This window comes from Chiloscyllium plagiosum, unplaced genomic scaffold (genome assembly GCF_037043375.1).
Source record: "Chiloscyllium plagiosum isolate Xiang-an unplaced genomic scaffold, Cpla_swu_hap1 HiC_scaffold_9, whole genome shotgun sequence".
NCBI lineage: Eukaryota > Metazoa > Chordata > Chondrichthyes > Orectolobiformes > Hemiscylliidae > Chiloscyllium > Chiloscyllium plagiosum.
Window position 1 is genome coordinate 51,850,084 of NW_028270147.1, and position 21,225 is coordinate 51,871,308.

At 39.0% G+C, this 21,225-nt stretch overlaps 1 protein-coding gene across 3 annotated transcripts in view; it reads right to left on the reverse strand.

Moving 5' to 3' along the window:
• patj (PATJ crumbs cell polarity complex component) overlaps positions 1–21,225 on the reverse strand; it is a 405,565-nt gene that overhangs the window by 362,636 nt on the left and 21,704 nt on the right. For all 3 annotated transcript variants that reach the window (XM_043699258.2, XM_043699257.2, XM_043699256.2), the window contains exons 6-13: positions 20,877–21,075; positions 18,523–18,651; positions 15,722–15,928; positions 13,263–13,362; positions 10,256–10,344; positions 7,817–7,946; positions 6,391–6,507; positions 3,618–3,694 (exon numbers count right to left, since the gene is read on the reverse strand). In XM_043699258.2, the coding sequence (XP_043555193.2) occupies positions 3,618–3,694; positions 6,391–6,507; positions 7,817–7,946; positions 10,256–10,344; positions 13,263–13,362; positions 15,722–15,928; positions 18,523–18,651; positions 20,877–21,075 (1,048 nt within the window). The remainder of the gene's footprint in view (positions 1–3,617; positions 3,695–6,390; positions 6,508–7,816; positions 7,947–10,255; positions 10,345–13,262; positions 13,363–15,721; positions 15,929–18,522; positions 18,652–20,876; positions 21,076–21,225) is intronic.

The window sequence follows — 21,225 nt, forward strand, 5'->3', positions numbered from 1 at the left end:
GACAAAGAAGGCTAATGTCATTCTCCACTCTCCCAGAGGTGCCATCATCTTCTCTCCAAAATCTCATACTCACTTTCTCTCTAGTACTATAACTACCTCCCACCAAGGCTCAAGTTCTACCACTCACTTTACTTCCTGCGACTTGTTCTCCCACTCGCTGTCGCAGCTCCAACATTACTTACCTGTATGCCCTCTGCCTATTTACTTGCTCAATACACCTCTCCACCTGCACCAACAGTATTTAGGACACCATGTCCCTCAATCCAGCTGGAAAGAAGCCCCCATCAAAGAGTCAAGGCAAATGGTAGGCTGCCCAATTTAACCCCTCACTCCTCATGTGGAGGGAATCCGGACTCTAACCACCCAACTGGCTGACTGAAAATGTCCAAGTTGCTGGACTGGTATCAGAGGCTGCCCTTTCATTACTGTGCAGGGACCCCGTGAACAAATCTATCTCCCTTGGCATGACTGAGGACAGCTGATAACCACGGCCAACTTCCCAACTTTGTGTCTGTGCTAAACAGCATGATAATACAGCAACATTATGAGCTTGGTTTTTCTGGTTAAGGGAACAAAGCATAAAAAGGCAAGGCAAGGCAGTGCAAGGCAGACATACAGTATCCTCCAGTTGGTTCAGGCGACTGAGCACTACAACAGTAAGTGTACAGTTAGGAAATGTATTCCAGTCCAGACCATGAACTGGGTGAATATCACTGACCACAAAGTGGCCTTGCTGCAGCATTACAATGACAGTTGCAGTTGTACCCCAGGGTGCCCGCTGAAATGCAAAAGTGTGCTGTGAGTAGATCAGAGACTCTACTATTCAAGAAGAACGGATACTCAAAAAATACAGTCTGCAGATTCCTCAAGAACAAACCACGACAAGCAGACCAACACAACCAGAAACCCTAACCACCTTACCATACATCAAAGAAGTTTCAGAAATGACAGCCAGACTACTAAGACCCCTCACAAACGCACCAACTCTCTCAAACAAAAACTAACAAACTTAAAAGACCCAGTACAACCCATGGACAAAACCAATGTCATCTACAAAATTCCATGCAAGGACTGCCACAAACACTATGTAGGACAAACAGGAAGAAAATTAGCCACCAGGACACATGAACACCAGCTAGCCACAAAAAGACACAACCCTCTCTCCCTTGTAGCCCTACACATGGATGAAAAAAACCACCATTTCGACTGGGACAACACATCTATCCTGGGACAGGCTAAGCAAAGACATGCCAGAGAATTCCTAGAGACCTGGCACTCTAACCACAATGCCATAAACAAACACATAGATCTAGATACCATCTATCAACCCCTCAGAAAATGAATAGGAAATGACATTACCACAAACCCCATGAACCCCATCCAGGACAAACATATAAATAGAAAGCAGGAGACAACAGCTTCACTTCACTTGGAGGTCACCACTGATGATGTTACCTAGCCAGGTAATGAAACATCTGGCTATCAAACCTACAGCTCAGCGAGCAAACCTACACCCTAGATCAGAGATCTGCCATGTAAAATCAGAGAGATGTACAACACATAAACAGACCCTTCGGTCCAACTTGTCCATGCCGACCAGATATCCTAACCCAATCTAGTCCCATTTGCCAGCACTTGTTCCATATCCCTCCAAACCCTTCCTATTCATACACTCATGCAAATGTCTTTAAAATGCTGTAATTGTACAAGCCTCCACCTCTTCTTCTGGCAGCTCTTTCCATGCACCAGCCTCTGTGTGAAAATGTTGCCCCTGAGTTCCCTTTTATATCTTACCCCTCTCACCCTCAACCTATGCCCTCTTGTTTTGGACCCCCCACCCCAGCGAAAAGACTTTGTTTATTTACCCCATCCATGCCTCTCATGATTTTATAAACCTCTATAAGGTCACTCCTCAGCCTCTGACACTCCACAGAAAACAGCCCCAGCCTATTCAGCCTCTCCCTATAGCTCAAACCATCCAGCACTGGCAACATCATTGTAAATCTTTTCTGAACCCTTTCATGTTTTACAACATTCTTGCGATAGAAAGGAGACCAGAATTTCATGCAATATTCCAAAAGGGGCCGAACCAATGTCCTGTACAGCCACAAGATGACCTCCCAACTCCGATACTCAATGCACTGGCCAATTAAAATAAGCATACCAAATGCCTTCTTCACTATCCTGCGACTCTACTTTCAAGTAGCTATGAACTTGCACTCCAAGATCTCTTGGTTCAGCAACACTCCCTCGGACATTCCCATTAAGTGCATAAGCCCTCCTCTGATTTGCTTTTTCAAAATGCAACACCTCGCATTTATCTAAATAAACCTCCATCTATACTCCTCAGCCCATTGACCCATCTGATCAAGATCATGTTGTATTCTGAGGTAACCTTCTTTGCTGTCCACGACACCTCCAATTTTGGTGTCATCTGCAAACTTACTAACTACACCTTCTATATTCACATTCAAATCATTTTTAAAAATGACAAAAAGCAGTAGACCCAGCACCGATCCTTGTGGCACTCCACTGGTTTCAGGCCTCCAACCTGAAAAGCAACCCACCATCAGAACTCTCTGTCTTCTACCTTCGACCCAGTTCTGCATCCAAATGGCTAGCTCTCCCTGTATTCCGTGAGATCTAATCTTGCTAACCAGTCTCCCATGAGGAACCTTGTTGAATGTTCTACTGAAGTCCATATAGATCACGTCTACCGCTCTGCCCTCATCAATCCTCTTTGATTTACCACGCACAAAGCCATGTTGACCATCCCTAATCAGTCCTTGGATTACCAAATGCATGTAAATTCTGTCCCCTAGGATTCCCTCCAACAACTTGCCCACCATCAACGTCAGACTCACCAGTCTATAGTTCCCTGGCCTTTCCTTACCACCTTTCTTAAATAGTGGCACCACGTTACCCAACCTCCAAGTCTTGCGGCACCTCACATGTGGCTATCAATGATATAAATATCTCGGCAAGGGGCCCAGCAATCACTTCTCACAGAGTTCAAGGGTACACATGATCAGGTTCTGGGGATCTGTCAACTTTTATTCATTTGTGTGTTGTCAGAGATAGGCACAACAGATGCCATTGTCTGTGATCTGGAGCATCCCATGAGACACTGGTGCCTGCTTTCCAAGCTCTTTGAAGTGAGCAGTGAGCCAAAGTCACCACCTCTGACTTCCGTAACTAGAATTCTCGGTCTCTCCTTTCTTTGGCACATATGATAAGATTGGAAGCGACACATCAGTGAGGCAAGACAAGCCATTAAAAAAGTATTTAACAAGCAATAATGTCCCTTGATAAGCAACTTGCTGCTGTCCAGTAAGAATCTTGCCTTAAAACTCAACAGTTGCATAAAAGATACAGCAAGTTGTGCCCATTGCCAAGAAAGGTCTTGCCACCTCTCTCACAATTTTCCACAAATCAGCCACAGTCCACCATTGTCATTACGGCCCCTATAAAACTGCACCCCCGTTTCTAAATGGAACCCACATTCCACAATTTTCACAAATAAAATGAAGAGAGGTAACATCACTAACTTTATTGCATTATATGGTTATTTCCTGATACTCAATTCTTGTCAACTGAATAGTGGAAGAAACTCCTACCATTACTTCGTACTCTGGTCCCAACAAATTTTCCCATTTGGATTTCGATTCTTCTTTTGATGGAATAGGTTCGGATCCTAGAATTAAAATGAGTCACATTAATTTAGAATTATTATTTACATAAATGTTCCAAAACAAACCAATAAATTAATTCATTCAATTGAAATTGCCACAACTGATTAAAAATAGTATACTGGGAGCATTATATTCCTGCACTTCACTCAACCAAAAAAAATTGCCCATTTACTTTCTCCTTCATCATTATCCAAGGCCCCAGACACTGCTTCCAGGTGAAGTAGCAATTTATTTCCCCTTCACTCAATCCACTTTATTCGCTGTTCACAACATAGTCTACTCTACACTGGGGAGATGAAACACAGACTGGCTGACTGCTTTACAAAACACCTACATCTGTTCACAAAAATGACCAGGCTTGTGGGTGCCTGTCATTTCAACTCACCATCGTGTTCCCTGCTCAACATTTCTGTCTCGAGCTTAGTGCAATGCTCCACCAAGACTCAGTGCAAGTTAAAAATCACACACCAGGTTATAGTCCAACAGGTTTAATTGGAAGCACACTAGCTTTCGGAGCATCGCTGTTGGATGATAACCTGGTGTTGTGTGATTTTTAACTTTGTACACCCCAGTCCAACACCAGCATCTCCAAATCATCAGTGCAAGTTGGAAGAACAGCACCTCACTTTCCACTTGGGGACCCTGCAGCCGTCTGGACTTAATATTGAGTTTAATAATTTCAGGGCCCGAGTACATTCTCCCATGTCCTTATCCCAGAACTCCCACACCAGGCATTGTTATCACATGGGCTGCTATTTCACTCAGAGCTTAAAATTGTGACAGAAATTACTGTAGTACACTCTCTTTATTTTTACCTCTTACTGAATTAGCTTTGAAAGAAAATCAGAAGGAATTAGGCTGAAATACCACACTATGTGAGTAACTCCAATGTCCTTTGAAATGGCCTAGCAATTCCTGCAATTCTGTAAGAAAAGAGTAAGAAGATCTGTCTGCTATCCAAATTTGCTTTCAAAATAATCCATGTCAATCTCATGCCAATTTAACCCAGCAAAGAGCGCCAGACTGACAGTGACAAGTCCACAGGGCTCTCTGCATGCTAAACTAATCAAGTCTTTCCTAAGAACTTGTGTAGTTGCTTGTGTGTGGTGAGGAATTATTTATTCCATAAATCGCTGAAAGGAGATTCAAAAGTTGTCGGAGATGACTTGGAAAGTTACTCCAGTCCATTTTGTAAACAGTATACAATGCTGCCACTGAATGCCAATAGTAAAGGCATGAATGGTCAAGATGGTGAATCAAGTGTCCAGAAGGCTGACTGTTTTTTTCTGGATTGTCTCAATCATCTTGAGTGTTGTTGAAGTCACACTCATCCAGGCTAATGGAGGGTATTCCAACACACTCGTTACCTGTATCTTGAAATGATGGAAAGGTTGTGGGGACTCATGACATAGATTCCTGTTTCTGATATTCCCTTACAGACACAGAAAAGGGCCACAGTGGTTTATTAATGCGAATTGCTACTTTTAATGATTTGTGAGTCTATTCCCCTAAATTACTTAGCACCTCTCTCCCATTTATTTGCAAAATGTACCACTTTAGTCTAATCCATAATGATATTAATTTGGCACTTGATTGCTCACTGATTACAATGATTCAGTTAAACATCCTTTATTCATTTTAATACCTTAAAGAAAGAGTACTTTCCAACTATCAGCTCTTCACAAAATTATAGCCACAAACATAATTATTTTGACCACATTTGATTTTGCAAGCTGAATTGAAATTGTGCAGTTTCAGTGTGCAGGATATCTTATTTCATATGCTGCAGCTGTATCAAACAGCTATATTTTTTTCTCCACTTCAGACACCATTCACTCAGTTTCCTTTTGGAAAACAAGAGAACAAATCCCAAAATTCTTCGAGATAAAATCTAGATTATATATAAGGAAGAGAGGGTACAAAAAATAACAAACTTGGAAATCTATCTTCACTTGACATATCATGAAGTGTGGGCTGAGTAATAAATAGTAGTCAGGAAACTAGGAGAGCTTTCCTCCTCTTCTTCACAAAACAAAAATGGCGTGAGTCTGCTAGTCCCATCTATGAGGATCGACATTCTGATAGTGCAGAGTCAAAAAGTGTGGCTCCTAATAAAGGACTGATGCCCAAAATATCGACTCTCCTGCTCCTCACATGCTACCTGACCTGCTGTGCTTTTCCATCACTGCACTTTTTGACTCTGATCTTCAGCATATGCAGTCCTCACTTTCTCCTATTCTGATAGTGCAGTCTCCCATGTCCTTACCCAAACCCCCACATACCCAGGCCTTGTCAACACATGGACTGCTACCACAACCAAGCCATTGTCATCCAATAATTACCCCCATTTGAAATTCATGATTCTTCCAGGTAGACCAATTCCTTTGTCTGCTCAACAGTTGTTTTCTTTCTCTGGGCTCCATTTCCAGCTATTGTTTACTGCTCCCCCAACCCATCTTCAGCATATACACCAACTTTTCCTATCTACATTCAGTTCTGAAGGAGGGTCACTGGACCTGAAACATCCACTCTGTTTTCTCTCCACAGATGCTGCTCGACCTGCTGACTTTTTCCAACAATTTCTGTTCATGTTTCTGAGGGGGTAGTTCTCTGTCAGTATTGTACTCCAACTTTCATTTAAATTTTGCACTTAGATCTAGTGAATGATGTAACACAAATATTACATAAACGCACATACCATCAATTTGATGTTGTGGTTCCTGCATCTGTGCATTTCTCTGCTCTTCAACAGCAGAATGAATGCTACTTTCAGTGAAAACTGCATTTGCCACAGGAGTTATATTATCCGGTTCAGCTGTAAAGTAAGGAAGAGAGTGGACTGTTAAAATTATGTACAATTAAAGCTCTTGCATAATTAAAGACAGCATTACAAACCTCTCACCATTTGAGATTTTTTAAGAACTTATTATTTTAAACCATCCTATATTAATAAACGTTCACTTTCTTCATTGTTGGAGTGAACAGGTCTCTTCTGAGTATAATTTTAGGAAAATCCAAGTTTAATTGGAAGTAGTATACAATATTCTACAGAGCGTTTGGCATCATTTAGTGGAACTGTCAACTACGTTCCTATGGACAGTATGAAAGCTAGAACTGTGCAACTATGAGCACAGTTTGAAGTGAAATGTCTCCATTATTTCAATTTCTGAAGCTTTCTAAATATGATTAGATAGATTTTTGTTTTTTCTCCTCTTAACATTCTAAGAATTACAAACCCTTTACTTTTGCATTGTCAAGTTTCATTTTAATTCTATGCTTCACAGGTTCTCAGTAAACTAGACAGATGACAAAATTATTTTTAAAATGTCTGTAAAGCTTTTTATTGGTAACTGTTTACTAACTGTTGATTTGTATTAAGTATGTAAGTTAGCTCACTGTGCGTGAAGGTTCATCACCATACTAGAGAACATAATCAGTGAGAGGCATCAAACTGAGCTACAAATCTTCTCAAACATCGCTGTTGATTTGAGTTTTTGGACTTACCAATTGTTAACTGGCACAGTCTATTCCTGTTTGGTTTTGATTTGCTCCCTGTCTGACCCAAATGTTATATAAATCAGACATGAATGAGTATTAAGCTGTAAAATACAGTGCATCTAAGTATCACGTAAGTCAAACTATTCCATTGGAAAACAAGGAGGTATATGAGAGATACACTCAGAGACATTTCCCTAATACAGCATAGCCATATAAACAAATTAGAAAACTTGTGCTGGGAAAAGATAAAGGTCAAATTACTGTAATTAATTAGAGCAATCTTTCAGTAAACTATTCTGGAGGATAGCAGAAAAATAACAATATTGCCTCTTTTTAACTTAAACTATAAGAAAAGCAAATTTTCCTATGGTTTCATTACATATAATGCACAGCGCATTATTACTGAGGTTTCCAACAAGTTTGGTTGATATTTTTTGTTGAATAGAAAAGTGTTTACAATATTTTTCTATCAGGTGAATAATTATTTTTGACTAATTAGAAACGTAATTCAAAGTCAGGTTGAATTTTTTTTCAAATTAAATCGACAACCAGAACTAAACGTGATATTTTTGGAATTTTGTTAAACAGTTTTTTTAAAAACAGGATGAAGGTACAGTGTAAACAACCTTTTTCATAATGTCCGTGAGCATCATCCATCTTCCTTCTTGCTATTGTAAGGTTGACGGTTTTTCCAGTGTTTCGTAAAGCATCAATCCCTTCTTGATTTGTAAATTCCTGAATATTAACTCCATCAACCTTTAAAAATGATCAGCAAATGGTAACACACAGTCAGTCCTCACTGAAATCAGTAGCTATGCTCCTGGAAATCATGACTTTCAATGAAATTATTTTAACTGAGTCAGATTTTCTTAATGTATCCAAACCAAATACTCTACTTAGGGTCTGTTTTGGCATTTCATATCAGAAAAGTACATTAAAGCATCATACTCTATAAATGGAAATACAATAAATTGCAACAATATGAGATTGGTAAATGAAAAAAAAAATTAAGATAAAATAAATTTATTTGTCTTAAAAATCTGGTAACTTTCTGTTTCTCTCCCACTCATGACCAATGCTGCTTTCTGAACTACCACTTGCCACCCATCCCTTCTCTTTACCATGTTGATCAGTGCACATCTTCCTCTTACCATCCCTCTGGTTTACAACCTTACCTGCACTTTAAACTATTCTTTCACAGCCAACCCTCAAACTTGCAGCTTGTCCCGCTCCCTAACCCATGATCTATTCCTGATCCTCCAACTGTAGCCTCTCCCACTCATGGTCCTCTTGCCCCTGTCCTCCAAGTTGTGGTCACTGTCGTGCCTTGACTCATCTTCTTGCTGAGCCTCCCATTTTCCAACTCTCCAACTTGCTGCTTCAGTCTCCTCTCCCTCTCAGTGAGTAAGGGCTCTGGGGACTGTGCATCAAGGGACAGAAACACACTTTGACTTAATTATTGAAATAAAATCACTTAAGGAAAAAAGATGTCCATGTTATAATTAGCCTTGAGCATCAAGAAGAGAAAAATGGTTTGCACAGCGCTAGTAGACTTTAAATAGGTGTCTCTGGAGGTAGCACTTTGACCCCAGGGCACAATTGCAGTAAGGAGTGGTAAAAATCTGTGCTGCTTTGATAGGGAGTGAAAGTAAACACATTCTTCTTTCACTTAGCATCGCATGCACGTATTTACTTTCTAAAAATGATTCTAACAGCCCAGCATGGCGCTTCTACATCATTCAGAATTGCACTTTCACAGCCCCAGAAATCAAACTTTACATCTGATCAGGAACTGAAACCTGGAATTATTTTGAATGGGAAAGGGAAATGTCTAGCGAAAGAGTCAGGATGAGGGTAGTTAATTGGGCAAAGGGATGGAACACATTTGGAGCAAGCCCCTTCAGTCTGCTCCATCCTTCGACAAGAACACACTGATCTCAATTCACCATAATCCCATACACCTGCCCCTGTAGCCTGTCATCACCTTGTTCATCTATCAGATGGTTCTTTCAGCGTTGCTTTTGGCAGACCCCAGTAGGAACAGGTAGTTCTGGATTTGGTGATGTATAATGAGGCAGATGTGGTCAGGGCATTTAAGGCAAAGGAACTCATGGGGCTAAATGACCAAAATATGATAGGATTCACCCTGCAGCTTGAGAGGGAGAAGCTCGAGTGAGATGTAACTGTATGACACAATTGAGTCAAGATTGGCCAAAGTTGATTGGAAGGGGAATCTAGCAGAAAGACAGTGGAGCAGAAATGGCAGGAGCTTTTCGAGTAACTCAGATGACACAGCAGAAATTCGTCCCAAAGAAGAAAAAACATAAGGGGTGAACAAGGCAACCATAGCTAACAAGGGAAGTCAAGTAAGCATAAAAGCTAAAGAAAAAGCAAACAACGTGGAGACGATTAGTGAGAAGCCAGAGGATTGAAGCCTTTAAAACCAGCAGAGGGATACTAAGAAAACAATAATAAAGATGATAAATATATGGGTAAACTAGTCAGCATCCACTCCCTCCACCATCGATGCTCGGTAGCAGCAATGTATATTATCTACAAGATGCACTGCAGAAGTTCACCAAAGATCCGCAGACAGCACCTTCCAAACCCAAGACCACTTTCGTCTAGAAGGACAAGGGTAGCAGTTATATGGGAATACAACCAAGCGCAAGTTCCCCTCAAAGCCATTGATCATCCTGTCTTGCAAATATATGTTGTCCCTTCACTGTTGCTGGGTCAAAATCCTACAATTCCCTCCCTGAGGACTACAGTGCATGGACTGCAGTAGCTCAAGGAGGTAATTCACCACTACATTCTCAAAGGCAACTAGAGACAGGCAATAAATGCTGGTCAGCCAGTGACACCCACTTCCCACGAGTGAATTAAAAAAATTATAAAAGAAAACTGTATGAGTTTTTTTCGATGCATAAAAGGTAAAGAAAGGGAAGACACTCTTCAATCAAATGCCAAAGAAATTTAATGTGCCGATGAAGGAAAAAATAATAATGCAATAAGAAATAAAGGCAAATATAAAGAACTATAATAGAAGAGAAAACATCACTTACTGCAATGATCCTGTCATAAACTTGAATACGCCCACTCTGCTCTGCTGCACTTCCTGGTATTATACTTTTCACAAAAATACCAGAGGTATCTGTAAATTATAATATCAAATTATCTTGTTCAGTAGCTTCTCCAGTAAATCTGAGGTCATTAGCATCAGAATCTCAATCGTTCTTCAATTGGCAGCTGAATTCATCTGCCCTCAGCTCTGAAACTTCCTCCATAAAGATCTCCATCACACTATCCTCCTGTAAGATGTTACTTAAAATCTACCATTTTGACCAAGCTTTCCATTACTAAACCTAATATCATCCTGTGGGACTTGGAATTATAGTTTGCTTGAAAATATTGATGTGAAGTATACCAAAATGTTTATCCTATTTAAGAGCTTTGTAAATCCAAAATGCTTTTGTTGTTATAATGTATCCAACAGACCAGCCCTAACATCACAATAACAGTGGCTATTTTACTTTGTAATTTAATTAACTGTTCAGATGTGTTCAGGACACATTGCAAAAACAGGTGGAACTTAAATGCAGGCCTTCTACCATAATGGGTCTGGGTGGGTTGCTCTTCGGAGGGTCGGTGTGGACTTGTTGGGCTGAAGGGCCTGTTTCCACACTGTAGGAAATCTAATCTAATCTAATCAGACTGGTTCTAAAGGTCACCAGGAGAAGAAACGTATGCCCATAACTCTGCTGATTGGCAACTTGTTTGGCTGTTTGAGAATACTGTACCTTTCCCTTTTAGTTCTAAATGCCAAAGTATGCAATTGAAAAGTGGCATCTGTCTTGTTCACTAAGAATTACTAAGCCGTGCATCTACCCATTTAAATAGATACCTCCAGGAAAGATCATATGGATATAATCCATATAACTTTTTCTACTCTCTCAAAAACCATGATAATATCCTTAAAAACTGAAAGAAAGCATAGTTTATTAAATGTGAAGAATTTACCAGAAAGCTGAAACATATTGGAGCCAATATTAGAAACTTATGCTCTTTTCAAACTGATGGCATCTTTGCACTTCCATCCAGGCATCCAAAGTGCTTTTCAAAGGGCTGAATAAAATTAACGAGCAGCATTCATTTCTATACGGTTCTCACCATTGCCAAATTTCTTGGTTAAGGGAATTTTGTCATGTAAAAAATCAAGAGCATTAATCCAATCTCTTGGATCTTTCACTTCTAACAGGATTCCAACAAACTCCAGCTGTTTAGAGTTGTTGAAACTCAAGACGCCACGAAATCCATAACTTCTTCAACTCCACCTTGAACAAATGACGACTCCCTGTGGGAAACTGTAACATTAGTTTCTGATAAGTCTGGGAAAGATCCATCTCACCCTGGCAATGCTTTTCTATAACCTCTGCCATCAGGAAGAAAGTACAGAAGCCTGAACACATGCACCAGCCGGTTTCCTAACAGTTTCTACCCTACTGTTGTTAGAATACTGAATGGACTCTCAAAGTCTTAATATTTGCCTGTACCCGGGTTTTTGTTTTTGCCGCTGTTTACCTATTATTTACTTATCTATGCTACTTAACTCTGTGATCTGCCTGTATTGCTCGCAAGACAAAGCTTTCACTGTGCCTCGGTACATATGACAATAAATTCAATTCAATTCAATTTTCAAGAAATATGGTACAATATGTAAAAAAAAAAGGAAAGAGCATACACTTCTCCAGCACTTTTCACAACCTCAGGACATGCAGCCAATGAAAGACAATCATCATTTTGAGGAAATGATGCCCACTGCAAGCTTCCACACACAGCAATGAAATGAATTGACGATTATTTTTGGTGCTAGTTGAGGGATAAATAGTAGATAAGACTTATCTACTAGAGGAAGAAGGTGGCTTGTGTTAATGTCACTGGGCTTGCAATCCAGAGGCCTAGGCTAATGCATGGTTTGCAGGGAGGGGTTCAAGTCACACACCAGCAACTGTCTGAAATCAAATTCCATTCATAAAATCTCTAAGTATAAGTCAGTCTCAGGAATGACAACAATCACTTATTGTACCAGAATCCCAAAGGTCTACATGTGATGTTTTAGAGAAAAGCATTTTACCATTCTCTCTTCGTGTGGTCAACATGTGACTCCTGATTAATAGTAATGTGGTTGAGTCTTCACTGTCCTCCGAAATGATCTAAAAGTAATTCAAATCAGAGCCCAATTGGGGATGGGCAACAATTGTTGTCATTGCCAAAGTTGTCTCACTTCCTGATTCCTGTCCAATATCTGCAAAGCACAAATGAGGAATGTGACAGAATACTCCCCACTTGCCTGGATGATTGCAGCTACAGCAACACTCAAAACGTCTGACAACTTTTAGAAAAAATAGCCCATTTGATGCCGCCACACCCTAATAATTAATTTCCTCCACCATCAAATCACAGTAGCAGCATGTGTATCATCTAGAAGATGCACTGCAGAAATGCACCAACGTTTGTTGTACAGCACCTTCCATACCCATGACCACTACCATCCAGAAAACTTAATTCATAGGATATGGTTGCAATTTGCAAAGCCAGCATTTATTGCCCATCCCTAATTGTCCTTTAGAGGGTAGTGGCTGCAAACTGGTCTGGGTCTCAAGTCATATATGGGCCAGATCAGATAAATTCCTTTGCTAAAAATATGCTGATGGGTTTCGTGACAACAGGGTTGTTTCATTACTGATGACACAACTTTTAGCTCTTGATTTATATCATGAATCAAATTTAAATTCCCCAGCTGCTGCGGTGGTCTATACCTCTGGGCTTCCTGTACAGCAACATAAGAATTAAGCTACCATACCAATTGCTTTTGGTATGGAAGTTTTATTAATCAAAAATCATCACTTACTTAATAAAACAACATTTAGACCAGAGAAAAATGAAGTTTGTTAGGAGATTGCAAAAATTCACTTTGGAATGCTGAAGGACCTGTACAAAATGGTAGCCTGCTATTTGGCATACTTACAGTTCAGCACCTTCTTCCTAATTAATAATTATTTGTGAACTCACCACCATGGGATGCACCAACATAACCAACAACAGTAATGCCAAGGCTTTGTCCATCTCTCTTGAGTTCAACATTTTCAATATCATAATCATTTTCAGTAATCTACAAAAATCAAACACAACATTTTAACAATAGATTTTTGTATAAAATTTAGGTTGTATGTAACATCAAGATATATTGCTTAAAACAAAGAGACTGTTCATGAAACTACCCTTCAAATACTTGGTGTGGCAGAATGATGCAAAAAAAAATGTCTTTCCTCCATTACTAATGATGGGAATGCTCTTGCCTGTTAGGCTGTAAATAACATATCTTAAAAGCTAGTGGGCAGAATTTTTTTTTTTAAGTTACACAAAAAAGATGTGGCCAAAGAAAGAACTGTTTAATTTTTGGCAAAGATGCCAATTGAGATCGTAGAAATTTTTAACGGTCTCTCAATAATGAGAAATCGGACAAATTCACTGTTTTTAAAACAGGATGTTGTTGGTTGGTTTAGAATGTTGTCAATTGTCTCAACTGATGTAATAGAAAATGACTATCAAAACCCCTGTTGCTTCTTCTCTTGTTTCTCTGGATAGCCTCAGATACTTATCATTCCAGCTCAAAGAATTTATCCACTTTCAACAGATGAAATTCTTTAGTGCTTTGGTTCTCACTGTGAATATTCCATCCACCATTTCACACTCCTCTGCCTGATTGTAATGTCTGTGTTATCCTCCCATTCTGGGAAAACAGAGGCAAAATATTCATAAAGAACCAAACCACCATTCACTGCCTCCACAGAAAGGTTACTCGGACAGTCTTTAATAGATCTAAGACTTCTTTTAAAATCCACATGCTTTTCACTAATCTATATAATAAAAAACCTTGGATTATACTTGCCAAAAGCTCTTCACCCCCTCTCTCTACTTCCTTTTGGAAATTTTGTATCTTCTATGTTCCTCGAGATTCATGGTGGTGTTAAGCCCTTGTTATCTGTTATAAGTTTCCCTATTTCTCCCTTCATCCTCTTTGTAAGCATGGATGTTATTATGGTATGTAGTTATCTGACTGTAACTGAAGAAAGCTAACTACATTTCAATAGATGCAGTAAGTAGTTCAGATAATCAATCTGATCATTTCAGCAACATGAACTATTTATCATGGGAGTCCACACCAAGATTCCATGAGAATACATTTATTAACAATTTAAAATTATAAAATCAAAATACATAGGAAATTTACAACTAATCACTCTATTTTTAAAGTTGGGATCTTGAAATTGGTTTTTATCCCATCCATCATACTAGGTACCATATTTCTAGAAAAATTAAGAAAATAAAAAGATATTGATTTAAAATACTGAGTTTTTCTTTCTCTGTTGTTAGTCCCTAAATTTAACATGGACAAATGGAATACAGATAGCGTTATAGATCAAAACCAAATTTAGCAGCCTAACTCTGCAGATGAGTCCTATTCCAACTCCTGACTACAATAAGGACAGAAGAGATAAGATCCATTTTTGCAATTATTAACACATCATTTAATTTCCACCATGGATGTTCAAATCCAATATAAACCAAAAACACTGAACAGCTTGGAAACTTTCCACACTTAATGTCAAGTGTGAAATAAGCATCCTTCCCATTATCACTTGATATGAAAAATTAAATGCCCAGGTCACGAAGTTCTATGAAAAAGCTTAATAAAAAGTAGAACTCAAGACTGGTGGTTGCACATCCTCGTCTAAGGTTTACATCTGTCATAAAACAGGAGCAATGGCAAAGATTACTGCAAATACACTAATTCTAAATCATGCTCCAAGAAATTTAGTTATATGAAATACAAAGTATTACACAATTATGACAAGAAACATAACATTATGCAGCATAAGGGAGAAAAAAACTTATCATTTAAGGAGCGGTTGAGGACCCTGGGTCTGTACTCAATGGAGTTTCGAAGGATGGGGCTGATTTGATTCAAACTTATAGAATACTGAGAGGCCTGGATACAGTTGACACAGAGAAGATAGTCCTACCAGTAGGGGAGACGAGGACCCAGGGGCATAGTCTTAGAGAGAAGGGATGACCCTTTAGAACTGAGATAAGGAGATATTTCTGCAGTTAGATGGAGGTTAATCTCTGGAACTCATTATCACAGAGGACTGTCATTTATGGCCAGACAATTATCTGTGATATTATGCACTGCAGATTGATCAATTTAAATATAGTATTAACTAAAGCCTCAATTTTACCAAAATAGTTCCCCAATAGAACTCTACTTTGAATAATAATCTAAATCTTGAAGTATCACTTTTATCTCATTTGAATGTGTTTTGATAAAAAAAACTTCCTCTCCACTCTTTATAGCAGCAAGGAAGATAAAAATATTTTTAACATGATCAATTCTCACTTTAGTAGAAATACAATTCCAAAATTAAAGTTGAAATGTTATAAAATCTTTGTGATTCAATCATACTTACAACATTGGCATGGGCTTGAGAAGACATCACAGTGGGGACAACTGCAGGAGATTTGGAAGAAGGGTCTTCACATGCATCTCTTGCTACTACCATTCGGACTTGATTACCACAATTTCTCAATACCTGGGCAATCTGTTCACTTCCCATTCCCTGGACATCAATACCTCCAATCTGGAGAATATGATCGCCTGTCCTAAGCCTTCCATCCTAAGGAATACAGAATAAATTATTTAAGCTTCGGGCGAACAGGAATGGAAATTTAGAGGTACTGAAAAATGATAAAAAGGAATCAGTGAATGCAATGTATTTGACTTCCAAAAGGCAGTGAATAAAATGCCACAGAAAAGCTTACTACACAAGTTAAGAGCTCATGCTGTTGGGGCAGCATATCAGTGTAGATATGGGATTGGCTAACAAACTGGAAAAAGGTTGGGTAAATGGTTCATTTTCAGGTTGGCAAATTGTGACTAATGGTGTGCTGCAAGAATCAGTGTTGGTGCTTTAATAACTTATGATCTGCATTAATAAGGAACGAAGGAACAGAATATATTGTAGTCACATTTGCTGATGATACAAAGCTAGTTAGACGCAAGTTCTGAGGAGAATACAAAGAGACGTGTTTAGGTTAAGATTGCAAGTGAACAAAATGTGAATATGTTCTCTTCTGAGAGGAGAAATGAAAAGCAGAAGAGAGACTAATGAACGCTGCAGTAGAAGGATCTGGAGTCCTTGAATGTAAAATAATAGATAATAAATAGGACATACAGATGCAAATTCATGTGTTTGAATATATTGATTTAATGCCCATATCTTGTGGAAGCATTTGGGATGAGAATTTTGTCCAGGCGAAAGGACAGTGCAAGGAAGAAACAGTCACATACACACCTCTCAAGTATAAAACAACATCAACAGAAGCATGAAAAAACTTCAGAATCCATCTTCTGCACACAAAACCTCACAACACAGTTCATTCAAGAAGAACAGGAAAATAAAATTAAACCTCTGACAAAAATTATATTTTCAAAAAAAACTTGTTATGTCAACTTATCATAATTATGAACTTTGTAAAATTATGGTTTGTGACTATATCTTTACAATTAACTGAAGTCTACCTGACAGCAAGTCTGGTTTAATTGATCAAGACCTAAATGGCTTTACTGAGAAGGTGGTCACTTGGAAACAACGGCAACAATTGTGTGCCAACAATGGATAGACTGAGAGTCTCCAAAGACTCAGAAACATATTCAGAATTTCATGTTTTTAACAACTATTTTTTATTTAATTTGCTCAGGGGATATGAGCATCACTGGCTAACCCAGCATTTATTGCTCAGCTCCAAAGCCCAGAGGACAGTTAAGCATCAATCAAATTGGTCTGCAGTCACATCTAAGTCAGACCAGGTAAGGATAGCAGTAAAAGCCATCCTTACTGCTGAAGTAGATAACTATGTGATCATGGTTGTCATTAAGCCAGCTCTTTGTTCCAGATAATATTGAAATCAAATGTCACCATCTTCCCTGGTGTGATTTGAACCCAAATCCCCAAAACATTGGCCTGGGGTTCTGGATTACTAGTCCAAAGACAGTTAACACTGCACTACCACATCCCCAAAGATGACCTTTAAATTGTTGTGCTGAAGCTGTGACTGTAAAGTTAGTCAGTCTTGAAGCAGTCCTAACCAGGAAGGGAAACCAAGAAATGAAACAGTCTGGAAAAGTCAAGAAGGACAGAGACTAGATCCAGGAGTGAAGTAGACACAATTGCTGCATCAATTTCCAATATAAGATGATAAAATTGGTGAATCCATATCCACAAGACTGAGATGAGGAGATTTGGCACATGTGTGTCATTTTGTGGAACACTGTACACATGAATATGTCATTTGCAGTTTGTAATCGATCTCAACTTGCCTGTTCATCATACCTAATTCATGGTTATTCTTCATGGTGATAGTATTTGAAGTTTAGTTCATCTGACTATTCTACAGTAAAAGCTTGTTTACTTAAACCATGGAATCTGGTAGCTTCATTCTTTTCGTAGTGAATTGGGATTTCAGCTTTCTTCTGCTTTCAGGTAAAAATGGAAGCCAGGCAAAAACAGGAAAAGGAGTGTGCTGCCACACCAATGCCTCCACTTTGGCCATCTATCAATTACAAAGTTCAAGCCACACCTGAATGAATATGGATTCAAAACACTTGAGAATCTTCACACTATCCAGGGTAAAGCATCCTACTTGATTGACGCACCATTCACCACTTTCACATTCACTCCCTTCACCACCAGCACACCAGCGACATTCAGTTGTGAAGTGAAGTCTTGGAGAGTAAAAGTCTTAGAGGAGATGTGATGAACACTTGTAAAACAAGGACAGGCCTGGACAGATTAGATGGGGAGAAACTGTTCCTGTTCAGAGAAGGATCAAGAATTGGGGTTTCAGGTTTAATGCGTTTTGCAAAAAAAAAATGCGAGGCAAGAAGGTTCACACAGCAAGTGGTGAAGGAATTCAAATGCATTGCCTAGGAGTGGGTTAGTGGGAGGTTCAAATGAGGCATTCAACAGCCCATTATATGATAATTTAAATAGAAAGTATCCAGGTTTATGAGGAAAAGGTAATAGATTGCTTGTAAATCAAAATGCTCAGAGAATCAGTCCAGGCTTGACAGGCTAATTGGCCTCCTTCAGCACTACCATAATTCTGTGAAATGTATTTTTCTTTCTGTGGAAAATAATTTTTAAGCATAATCTAAAGACATGGATAGTCGGCTCTCCACTCTGCAATTACTCAAATAAGAAGAGGTTACCCGATCAGCTAATCCTCCTGGTACGACTGTTTTCACAATTACTCCAGTTGGCTTTCCTCCTACAATTCCAAATCCTAAGCCTGACCCATCACTGACCAATTCAATTTCTTCAACATGCCGCCAATTAATCTGAAATAGATGGAAAACAGAAATACTTATTTTACAGCAAGAAAAAAAGCAACTTTTTATTAACCAAAATCAATCCCTTCACAGGCGATTGAAGTTCAGCAAGAACTCATGAGCACTTTTTAATGGTAAGGTTATTGCTTCTACTGCTGAAACATTAATTATTACAGTACATAAATATAAACTGTAATTAAAACAGTTACATTAAAACTACATCATTTATATTTTTGTGGATGGAATGTGGATATCACTTAATTCAGCAAGCATTTATTGCTCATTATTAATTGCCCTCAAGGTGGTGTTGAACCGCTGCAGACCTTGGGAAGTAGGGACATCCAGCGTATTGTTAGGAAGGTAGGTCTATAACATTGACCCAATAACAGTGAATAGCCAGCAGGAGAGTTACAAGTCAGGATAGTGTGTGGCTCAGTAGGCAAGATGCAGATTGCGGTGTTTCCATGTATCTGGCACTTTTCTTCTATGATGTGGAGGTGTCAGTGTTGGACTGAGATGGACAAAGTTAAAAATTTCACAACAGCAACTTATAGTCCAAGCTTTCAGAGTGCTGCTCCTTTGTCAGGTAGCTAGTGGGGCAGAATCTCCTACGAGGGCTCCGAAAGCTTCTTCTTCCAAATAAACCTGTTGGACTATAACCTGGCAGTGTGTGATTTTTTAACTTTTTCTTCTAGTTCACAGCAGTCACAGATTTTAAAAGAGCTATTAAAGGAGCCTTCATGAATTACTGCAGTACACCTTGTAGATGATATACACTTCATTCCACTGTTCGTTGGTGGTAGAGGGAGTGAATGTTGAAGGTGGTGAATGGGGTGCCAATCAAGTAGGCTGCTTTGTCCTATATAGTGCAAAAATTCCCAACTGCTTTGATACCATTTCCATCCAGGTATGGCTTGGACCTTGTAGTTGGCAGACAGACAATGGGGAGACAGGAGATAAGTTCCTTGCAAGAGAATTCTTAGCTTGAAAACAAAAGTAGGGAGGTTATGCTTCAGTCGTACAGGGCACTGGTAAGACTGAACCTGTAATGTTGTGCACAACACTGGTCAAATTATTTATGAAAGAATGTTTAGTAAATACATTGGTAAGACTCTGAATTGCCTCCAGAGTAATAACCAGAATGACAGGGTGGTCTTATGAGAAAGGTTGGACATGCTCGGTTTGTATTGCTCCAGTTGAAAGGAATAAGAGGTGATTTGATTGAATTGGCTAAAATCCTAAGCAGTCTTGACATGGTAGATATGGAGATGATGCTTCCTCTCACAGAAGAATCTAGAACTTGGGTCCATGTTTAAAAATTGTGTCATCCATTTTAAATAGAAAGAAGGCATTTTCTTCTCTCTCAGAGGGTTATGAGTCCTTCAAACTATCTGTCTGAAAAGGTGGCAAAACAAGAGGCCTTGATCATTTTTAAGGCAGCACAGGAAATTGTTAAGCAAGGTGAAAGGGTATCAAAGGTTATCAAGGGAATACGGATTTGAAGTTATCAGTCATTAGAGAGAGACAATTGGTGGCAGTTTTAACCTAAGGATCACCAAACTTTAGGTGAGGGGTGAAGTTGAGAAGGAGAATCCTTCATAGTAAACTCAGTAAGTGCAGGAATTGAACACATGCTATGGGCATCACACTGCATTGTAAACCAGCAGTGCAGCCAACTGAGCTAACAACCTCCTGTATATTAGAATATTGCTTTATTCAGAACATGCCATTTAAAAAACTAAAACTGTACTTTGGCGTAACAAAATTTTATCCACAGTCTGCATAAGTAAGTTTAAAAGATGTATTTCATTGAAACTAACTTACAGTTTGAAAATAATCATCACTAAATGAAGTTACCATAATCCCAGAGAACTCTGGGGCTGCTCTCTCTTCAGAGAGAGAGAGAGACAACTCATAGTGTTTCAACCTAAGGGTCACCACACCTCAGGCAAGGAACAAGGTCGAAAAAGTAGGAACTTCATGGTAACATCAGTCAGTACAGGAATTAAACCTGTGCTTGTGGCATCAATTTGCATCACAATGCAGCCAAATGAGCTAACTGAACCATAACATCAGTAGGGAATGAATAACAGGGACAGAATACGTTTGATAGCACCAGCACTTTCAGAAAAGTTAGGCCTTGACATCCAATATAATTTAAAAGCCAAATAATTCATACTTTATATTGATTATTTGATTAATTCCTTATCTTAAAAATGCAAAGCTGAACTTACTGATTGTGAAGCAAAGTGTAAGTCCGGTATTTCTGCTGAATTGGCAGATCTCCTTTGAAGTGATCCTCTGGCAACCACTAAATGCACAGATCCTTGAGTCTGCTGAAGCAGTGCAATGGCTTCTTGATGGGAAATGTTCTCATCCAACGGTATATGATTCAAGGCCAATATCTGGTCTTGTTCTTGCAACCTGCCATCCCTTTTTACAAGACCCAAAAAAAAATCTAACTTAGCAATCTGAGCAGAAATCAGGAATATTTCTGGCTATTAAAAAACAGCACTTCAGTCTTTTATTTTCATCGAGGAATGTATTTTATGGTGACTATAATTTGGAGGATTTCAGATTTCA